Source organism: Zalophus californianus, chromosome 6, assembly GCF_009762305.2.
Source record: "Zalophus californianus isolate mZalCal1 chromosome 6, mZalCal1.pri.v2, whole genome shotgun sequence".
Classification (NCBI taxonomy): Eukaryota; Metazoa; Chordata; class Mammalia; order Carnivora; family Otariidae; genus Zalophus; species Zalophus californianus.
Genome location: NC_045600.1, coordinates 103608351 through 103618867, shown reverse-complemented (window position 1 = coordinate 103618867; position 10517 = coordinate 103608351). Strand labels below are relative to the sequence as shown.

Below are 10517 nucleotides of genomic sequence, written 5' to 3'. Positions count from 1 at the left end.
AGATTTTTCAGGGTGAGTTTCCAGGATCTTTGAGAATAATCTTCCACTTGGTTTGAGACATCTCAAAGAACTTCTCTGCACCAAACTGTTTCTGAACACACAAAAATGAAATAGGCCTTATGAATTTTAAGGTAACAAAGATTTCTCTTTAAAAAGTCTCAGAGCTGACCAGTCATAAACAACAGAATATATAGCCAAGTCTTATAAGAGACAAAAAGTGTAACAACAGATACTGAAGAATACACTGCTCCAAAGAAGAGGACACATGGGAAACGAGTAGTGCCAAACAATACTTTTATTGTTCACTGAAAAATACAGGTCTGGAAAGAGTCTACTGCATTGTGTATTGAATGCAAGGCCTGATATTACAAGTATATATGACATAACAGCATAACTTATATAAAACGATACATATTGTATACTTATATAAAACGATACATATAGCAGCCACCTCTCTAAACACTAGAATTTAATAGAAGTAATGCCTTTTATTAAATAAGAACTGAAAACATTGCAATCATAAACAAAATGCTCTAAGCAAAGCACTTTAAAATTGTTTTTTTGTGATATCTACTTTGTCCACCTGGAGTTAGGAACAGTAGGACCCAACAAAAAGTTAACCAATGAGAGCTAGCAATTTCAAGGAGCTCTTCCCAGGGAGCAGGCTGCTGCTGCTGCCCAAGACAGACTGCCACCCTGTCCTCCCTGGAGCCCTCAGGCCCACAGTGACTGCTAATTCTGCCTCGGGGCTAGTCGGAGGTGACTGCAAAGTAGAGGAGTACACATAGGAGGAAGTTCCTGTCACAACTGCTTATCCTGCACCCAACTCTATGGACAAGAACACCTAGTATTTTTGATGTGAATTTGCCACTCTCAGCCAACATTGAAATGTGCTTTAAAAAAAAAAAATTAACAATGAGAACAAAAGCCATTCTCTATGCAATCTGCAGTTTTCATCATTTCTTCCTTTCAGCCACGTTTTCATTAGATAGATGCTCTAAAAGAGGCTGCTACTACTATATTATCAGCCAGGCAGGCCAGGATTGAGGTAACAAAACTTCTCCAGTTACAACTAACTTAAATGAATAAAAGATAAATACAAATTTATTAGAGAGCAACAAAATCAATCTCTATTAATCACATGGCAAAATATTCAAGCACTGCAACAATATTCACATTCCAAGGTCAACTTTAACTATACCATTTCCTTCCAAACTGAGAAACCTTTGTGTGGAGGAGAACATAAAATATCAACACCACCTCTTCCTCTTCAAATACTATCAGGGCTCAGAAGGCTCCTCATAGATATCAACAAATGCGGAGAAAAAAAAAAGGCATCTCAGTCTATACACAGCAACAGAGAAAAACCATACTCTCCCTCTGGGCGCCCTTGGCATCAGGCAAAGCAGGGCTATTTGTAAAAACAGTGCCTAAACTGATTATGGCAATGCTCACATTTTAAGAGAAATCAGCAGTACAAAGTTCCTTTATTTAGAGGGCATCAGAGATTATTAAATAATTTCTTCAGACAAGAGTCTGACCAACAAAGAAAAATTTCCTCTTGCCTGACAAGTTTTTATAAATGAGATTTTACAGTATCCCAGCTTCTTTACTTAATATTAGACCATTAATGCTCATATTTTTCAATACTTTACAGATCAAATATTTTATCAGACTATCCATTTAAGAGATTTGTAAGTCAATAGTGATAACCAACTATACATTTTTCTTATTCTGTCCATCAAAGAACACCATGTTCCGACAGGATTAAAGCCCAGTTCCATGGGTATCTCATTCCCCTCAACTCTGCACAGTAAATTTCACTGTTCAGTCTCTCAGTCCTTGACTCTTCCTATGACTCTTCCAGTCTAAGGAAAATCCTGTAAAATGGTGAAAAACCACCAACTCCAATGGAAGCACTGGTATCAGTGTTGAGAAGTAAATTTTAGGGGAATAACTATAATTGCTAGGGACTGTTTACAGCCTTGCTGGAAATCCTATTTCTCTTGAATCCCTAGATTGAGAATTCTAGTTATTTAACCATGGGAAGGGATTTCACTGATAAAGGTCTAGTTCATGTGAGAGGTTCTGGCCCTGAAATGATGTGTGGCTAGCTCAAAATATTGGCCACTTTTCCATTTTAAACATGTTCATTATTCTTCCCCACCACAGTACTGTCAAATTCTTCCATCTGTCATGGCACTGGTGAGCCCTCTCATTGCTGCTCCTATTTCTTTTGGATGTTCTGTACACGTGGGATCCATTGAGCTTATCACTTTAATGTGTAGGGAATTTTCATTTCACACCATCCGCTCCCTAAAAGCTATCAACTGGGAACAATTTCTAGTTAGTAAAGGCACAATTCACTGGCATTTCCTCTTTATGAAAGAAATCAAAAGGGTTGCCTAGAAGCTGCACAAACACCTTGGGTATTCCTAGACAGGGAAGGTTATAGCTGCTACTAAAACCCAGAGACATTTGCTAGATCTAAAGATTATATGGATTTTGTAAAAGCATGAATTTGGCAGTTTAAGACATTTTCAATTTTACACTACCTCACTTAGGGGGAAGGGGGTGCTGGTTAGTATCACAGGAGCAAATTAGAAGTGTCAACATCACTCTCTTGGCTTGTTTTCCTCATGCTTTTGATAAGCTTCCACCCGCGCTAGTGAAGTCTGTCCCAGGGCACATCACTCAGCAACCGGCAGAACTGCTCAGAGATAGCACACAGGCTTCACGTCAACCAGCCCCGCTCCCTGCTCTCAGCTGGTAAACACTGCCTTGGGATACAGCTCATGAAAAGCCTTAAACCCAGAAAAGACTTACAGAAGTTGCACAAAAATTCTTGGTTTATAATATCTTCCCAGAAATCAGAAAAAAATTGGTTTTTAGTTAAAGAAACGGAATCGATGCTCACAAAAATGTAATGCCTCAAGAAGCAAAATCTAGAGTAAAAACTACAGAAAAAATGCAGCTTGTTAATCAATAGCTGACTTTGGCTAAATTATCATAGTAAGTCAGTGCAATTTACTATTGCATGTAGAAGCCAACCTGCCATGTTCTCATAAAATAGGGTACTAGTAAAGAACATGAAAACGGTTCATAGGGATGAGAGCCCTTTAGCCTTTTGTGACTTCATAACTTAACAGACAAAGGCCAAGCAGGATTTGACATTGACAGATTTCCCTGCTCAGCACAAGCTGAGTTGAGAGACAGCTAAACATCTGACTTTTATTCATTTATGGTGTTCTTAGAAAGTTCCTATTTGGACACCGATAGTTCTTAAATTGGCTGCATATCAGAGTCATCTGGGAAGCTTTTAAAAATTACCAAATTCCCAGAGGTGCCTGGGTGGCTCAGTTGGTTGGGCATCGGACTCTTAGTTTCAGCTCAGGTCATGATCTCAGGGTCCTGAGACTGAGCTCCACATGAGGCTCCACGCTCAGCGCAGAGTCTGCTTGTCCCTCTCCCCCTGCTTATCCCCCCTCCTCAAATAAATAAAATCCTAAAAATTACCAAATGCCCTGACCAAGTAAATGTGGAAGGCGGAGCCCAGATAACAATATTCCATGTACTTCCCTAGGTGGTATTCTAATGTACAGCCAGGACATGTACATCCGCTAACACATCCCTTTCAGAGAGCTGTTGTGTGAAAGTCCGATTTTATCTAGATGGTTTTGTTTTTTCTCAATTCTACCAGGAAAAGGAATTTTTAGAAAAAGGCACAGTTGTGCTTCCTCTAAAGATGCAGCTTACTGTTTGACAGGTGCTGGTTCTCAGAGGTTATCTGGAGCGCTGGTTGAAAAGGAGGAAGTCCTTGTCTTGGCAGAGTAGGCAAAATTTCAGGCTTCGGCAGCTGCCTCCAGCAACAAAGAATGCCCAGATGCCCATAAGTACCATAATTATATATGTTGACACCAGATTGATTCCATAATGAGGACTTATGAAGGTCTGCAAAAGAAAAATAAATCAGCTTGTGTAATAACAGTGAGCTTACTGAACATGCAGAGTAACCAAAGATAAAGGAAAATATAGGCTACTTTCAACAGCTGGGCTGTGTTTCACCAAACACATCATGTCTGTCACATACTGAGTACCACAAAGACACAGAACCAACCTTGTCAACAGACACTAGCCCATGGAAGTGTGCTTTCCTATATTCAAATGGAAAACCTAGAGAGTAACTAGAAGTCAGAATCTAATGGAATACCCAATGGAAGATACATGTTATACAAGCTGAGCCCAGTTTGTAATAACTTCTGTATTAACTGGCTCTTACAATTTGCAAGAAAGTAAGACAAGTCCAAGTTACTTTAGGATGAATCCTTAGTATTCAAGGGAACATGAGGGAATAGCATCTTTTTTCAGCTGCACAATTGCTGAGGGTTCTAAAAGTTCATTTAAAAAAACACTGATGGAATGTCAAGAGGTATTGTGTTACACAACACTGAAGACCAGAATATCTGGTCTAAGAGTATCTATCCTAGAGGACCAGAGTATCTAAGAGTACCTATCCTAATGGAGCTTATATGCTAGTAAGAGACAAGTAATGAATGAAGAAACAAATAAATGAATCAAATAATTACACATTATGATGAATGCTAGATAGGATAATCATAATTGTTATGGTGCTAGATAGGTAAGAACAAGGTGGTCTACTTAGATTGCTCAGGGGAAGTCCTGAGGAAGTGGCATTTAAACTGACATATAGTTGGAAGAGAGAGCCAGCCTTGTGTAGACTGAGGGAGGGAACCACAGGAGGGCAAAGAGCTTGGTGCAGCTGAGAACCTGAGAAGAATGTTATTAATGATGTGTAGAGATGCAGGGGCAGCACAGGAGATGAGGTCAGAGAGGAAGGCAGGAACCAGTTATGCAGCACATTGGTAAGAAGTGTAGAGACTTTATCCCCAGTGCAATGGAGGGTCATAGAAGGGGTCAAGGTAGGGGAGCTGAGTGACTTGATTTAGATGTTTAAAACTGCACAGAATGGGTTAAAGGAGGCAATGGTGAAACAAGGGAGACTCGTTAAGAAGATTTTACACTGGTTGAGGAGAGTATAGGATGGTGACTTAGACCAGGGTGGCGGTAGTAGAGATGGACAGAGTGGCGTTATGAACTGACAGGACTTGCTGATGGATGGAATGTGAGGGAAGGGGGCGCAAAATGATTTCCATGTTTATGGCTTTTGGTAAGTGGTGGTGCTATTTAACAAGATGACAAAGACTTGGGGAAAGACTATGCTCAGAGTGATGGGTAAGAATCAAGCCCAATGAGGACAAGCTAAGAGTGACATGCCTGCGAGATTTCAAAGGACAGATGCCAAGAAAGCATTAGGCATATGAATATGGGGCTGAGAGGAGAGGCTTGGGCTAGAAAAAGGAGTATAGAAACACAGCCCATAGACAGCCATAGCTCTGAATGCAGTTACCTAGGGAGCTATTACAGAGAGAAAGGAAAGGAGAAGTCAGGACCAAGCTCTGAGGATATTTATAAATTTTTTGTGCTGTTTAGTATCACAGGAACAAATTAAAAGTGTCAACACCATTTTATCGGCCTCTTACTGAAAAAGAGTCAGCAAAGGGGAGGGGTAAGAGGAAAGCCAGGACAGTGTGATGTAGAAGTCAAAAGGGAAAGTGTTTCACAGAGAGAGTGGTCAACTCCTTTAAAGGCTGCTGAGATGAAAACAAGAACACCAATGTCCACTGGATTTGGAGAAACAGAGGTCTTCTTTGATCTTGACAAGTGCAATTTTAGAAGGGTAGTTGAGCAGAAGCCAGATTGGACTAGAAGTATGAGAGGTGAAGAAGTGGAGACAAAATTAGTGGAGGTAACTCTGAGAAATTTTGCTGCAATGGGGCACAGAATAAAAAAAAAGGAGTGATGGCTAGATGGGGGAAAGGCAATAGTGGAGAGTTTTAAGATATGTCTATATGCTGATGCAGAGAGGGAAAAGCTGGCGTGTGGGATTGAGGGCACAATCAGAGTGAAGTCCTTGTAGCGGAGAACTGGATCTAGAGCCCAGGTGGAGGGACTGGCCTTCGAGAGAAGGAGGGATACTTCCTTTCCTGGGTGACAGTAATGTGGAGAGATGGGCTCCCAACTAGCCCAATGCTTACACTTAACAAAGGAGAGGATCTGATTGGATCAACCTGTCACCATAGACCCCTGCCGATAACATAGGGCTTCAGGGGGAGTGCCTCCATGGGAGTCAGTGTTCTTACTCTCACCCTACCTGCACATGCCCCTGGTTAAGATGCCGACCCTGCCTATCAGCTCTGGTCAGGAAAATGAGCTGATTTTGCAGGTGGCACCTTATGCAGAAAAAGTGCTTTTCTCAAGAGGCATCTGTGGGCATGGCAGGCACTGAGCATTTTCTGGATTCTTCAGAAATCCACTGAATTTTAATTTACTTCACAGGGTGCTAAGTTCTTTTGTATTTCTCTTTGGTTTCTTTAAAATTTTTTCTCCTTTAAACAATTACAGAAGCAATATGTGATTGTTTTAGAAAATTAAAATACACAAATGAGTAAAATAACAAATTTTAAAACCTGAAATTCAGACAGGTTAATATTTAGTGAGCAGAAAACAAAAACTGCAAATGATAAAGCAAAATTGATCAAACTACATTAAAAGAAGAACTTTTGCTCATTAAGAAAAACAACATAAAGAGGATGTAAAGATAAACCACACTGTAGAAGTTATTTACAGTAGGTACATCTGACAAAGACCTTTTCTAGAGAATACAGAAAAAACTCCTAAAAATAAAAAAGACAACCCAATAGGATTATAGGCAAAAGATTTGAACAGGCACTTCACACAAGAATTATCCAAATGGCCAATAAATATATGAAGACATGCTTAATCTCATTAATCACTAGGGAAATGCAAACTAAACCCACAATGTGATACCACCATATACCCAGAGGGATGAGTAACAATAAAAAGCGTGACATACTAACTGCTGGTGATGAGGGGGAGGAACTGTTACTCACAAATTAATAGTGGGGATGTAAGTTGATACAATTACTCTGAAAAACTGAGTGGTGCGAACAGTTGACATATGTCCACCCCATGACCAGCAATTCCACTCCTAGGCACATATCACATATATCCAAAAGAAATGTGTACATATATTAAAAAGAGACATACACTAGAATGCTCAAAGCATTACTATTCACAACAGTTAGAAGTTAGAGACACCATTTCTGCTGTAGAATGGACAAAGCAAGGTACAGTCCACAAAGTAGAATACTATACTGCAAAAAATGAGCAATTAATAGCTATATACACAGATGAATCTCACAAACATGATATTGAGTGAAAGGAATCAGGCACAAGAGCAAAGACTAAATGGTACTGTTTACATAAAATACCAAAAGGCAAGACAAGCTGTAGTGTTAGAAGTCAGGACCACGGTAGGAGGCTTGTGGGCGCTGATAATGTTTTAGTTTTCATTTGGGTTTGAGTTACATAGGTTACATTCCTCAAGATGTATGCTTCTGATCTGTATACTTTTCTGTATGTGTATTTTAATAAAACAATTACTTAAACATCCTCTGAAATATGCTATTCAGAGATAACCACTGTTAACATCTTGGTATATAATCTTTCAAATTTCCCAGGTTCTTTTTATTTTAGTTCATTTTCCAGGGTTCTTTTTAATCATTAAAGAGAAGATCAACTATTCAATATTTAAAAACATTTATTGGATTGAAGATAAAGATTGATAAGGTCCCATCCTTGATGACCAAACTCTAGTTGGAGAGATATAAGAACTACGTAAGTATAAAATAATGCTGAGGATAAGTGTTATAACACAGATATGAATTAAGGGCTAATGATTGTGCTGAGTCTGGAACATGCACCTTTTCCAGGGAGGTTTCACACTGAATGAATACTTTTCCAAACTGACCTAGGTTAAGGGGACATGAATCACTGCAGATAAAACATGGACAAGGCATGCCTGTTGGGTAGCCATAATGGATCAATTTAGATGGAGTGCGTGATGTGAACTGTGGGGAGCAGCAAGAGGTAAGTTTTGCACCAGTATGGTTGATAAGAGACTTAGGTCAAACAAAGAAGTCTGGGTTTTATTCCATAGGCATCTGCTACAGCTCATCATTTTCTCCTCAATACATTTGGCTGCCAGGACACCTGGCTCCTGATTTTCCTCCAACCTCACTAGTGGCTCCTTCTCAGTCTCCTTTGCTGGCTCCTCTTTCCCCAGTCTCAATGTGGGAGCATCCCAGGGCTCAGTCCTTGGGCGTCTCTTCTTGTCTGCTTAAACTTACTCCTTATAATCACCTTTTTTGGCCTGGATTTCTCTCCCAAATTCCAGACTTTTTCATCTAACTGCCCAACGACCATTTAGATGTCCAACAGGCACTTCTATTACATTTATAATGTGCTCAGATAAACTCCTGATCTCCCCATCCCAGACGATGGCAAGTCCATCCTTCTAACTGCCCAGGCCAAAACCCTGGAAACACCCTTGGCTCTTCTTCTTTCTCTCCTATGCTTTATCCAGTCTGTCAGGAAATACTGTTGGCTCTACTTTCAAAAACATGTCCTCAACCTGATCATTTCTCATTATATCTATTGCTATTTCACCCAAATTATCACCATCTTCCTCTTTTTTTTTTTTAACATATATTGCATTATTTGTTTCAGAAGTACAGATCCGTGATTCAACAGTCTTGCACAATTCACAGCGCTCACCATAGCACATACCCTCCCCAGTGTCTATCACCCAGCCACCCAATCCCTCCCACCCCCCACCACTCCAGCAACCCTCAGTTTGTTTCCTGAGATTAAGAATTCCTCATATCAGTGAGGTCATATGATACATGTCTTTCTCTGATTGACTTATTTCACTCAGCACAACACCCTCCAGTTCCATCCATGTCGTTGCAAATGGCAAGATCTCATTCCTTTTGATCACCATCCTCCTCTTGATGACTATAATCTTTTCCCCTGCTACAGTTTACTCTTAACACAGCAAAGTGATCCTTTAAAAATGAGTCAGATCATGTCCCTCTCCTTACCACCCTACAATGACACCCATTTCACTGAGAGTAAATGTCAAAGTCCTGCATTATTTAGATGTGGTTCTCACTTCCAACCTCTACTTCCCTCCCACCTTCAACTCCGTGATAGTATTTCCTACTAACTTTCCCCTGGCTCACTCTGTTCTGGCCACCCTTAGTTCCAAAAACATGCCAAGCAAGTTCTTTGATCTTAGGACTTTGCCACTGGCCATGCAGTCCAGGATGCTCTTTCTCCGGACAGTCACATGACCAATCTACTTCACTTCTTTGCTCAAATGTTACCTTCACAATGAAGCCTACTCTGACCACCTAATTCAAAAATTTGACATCTCCTGCCTCCTTATGCTCTGGATTCCTTTTAACCTGCTCTAGTGTCCACAGCGCCTATCACTATAAAATTTATTATTTATTATGCCTACTGCTTAATGCCTCTCGCCCCACTAAACTGTAAAAACAGATCTTTGTTTTGTTCACTAAACTGCTTTGTTTACCTAGAACAGTGCCTGGAACACAGAAGGCACTCAGTAAATATTTGTCAAATGAATGAATAGCCGATTGGGTCTATAAAAAGGACATCTGCTTTTTCATGTAATTTCCTTTCTGATTATAAAAGTGTACATTGTAGAAAATTTGAACATGCCAAAAACTATAAAGTAAAGAATCCACTCAGAGATAAATGCTGTTAATATTTTAATGCAGTCTCTTTCCAGTCTTTTTTCCAATAAAGACTTGGCTTCACATAATTGCCATCATATTAAAGGTAACTTTAGTATCCTGCACCACTGAAAGGTTTTAGGTAGGGGAAGCAGTAAGATTGCATTTTTATCTATCTATCTATCTATCTATCTATCTATCTATCTATCTATCTATCTATCTTTTAAGTAATCTTTAATGCCCCACTTGAGGCTCGAACTCATGATCCTGAGATCAAGAGTCACATGCTCTACTGACTGAGCCAGCCAGGCATCCTTGTAAGACGGCACTTTAGATGTATCAGAGTCAAGGAGCCCAGTATGAGAAAACCTGATACAAATTCTAAATGGATGGAGAAGAGAGAAACATGAGGCAGGACACCACCAGAAAGAACCTTTTCAATACTTGGAGGTGAGAAATCATAAGGGTCTGGACAAGGCAGTGGTGAGGATAATTCTGATGTAAATATCTGACAAATTACAATGAAAGTCAGACCCAAAGCATTAAATAGTTCTTAAAAAATATATCTAGTCAAGCTTTCCTTTTAAATTTTATTTTGAAAACTGGCATACTTAGAATTTCAGTGTGGAGGGAGTAAATTTGGCACTCTTGTTATTGATCAGAATGAGCAAAAATGGTACAACCTTTGTGGAGAGTCTTTTAGCAATTGACATCAAGGATTTTAAAAATATTCATGCCATTTAATTTCATATTTTCATTCCCTGGCATCTAAATATCATATTGAAAAACTTTCATGTACAAAGATGTTCAAGATAG

General features: G+C 39.6%; 1 protein-coding gene across 9 annotated transcripts in view; it reads right to left on the bottom strand.

The window, feature by feature from the left end:
• APH1B (aph-1 homolog B, gamma-secretase subunit) overlaps positions 1 to 10517 on the bottom strand; it is a 78864-nt gene that overhangs the window by 44737 nt on the left and 23610 nt on the right. For all 9 annotated transcript variants that reach the window (XR_003515959.2, XR_003515957.1, XR_003515958.1 and 6 more), the window contains one exon: positions 3757 to 3951. Coding sequence is in view for 6 of the 9 variants with exons in the window: in XM_027572136.1 (XP_027427937.1) it covers positions 3784 to 3951 (168 nt within the window). In the remaining 3 variants the exon portion in view is untranslated. The remainder of the gene's footprint in view (positions 1 to 3756; positions 3952 to 10517) is intronic.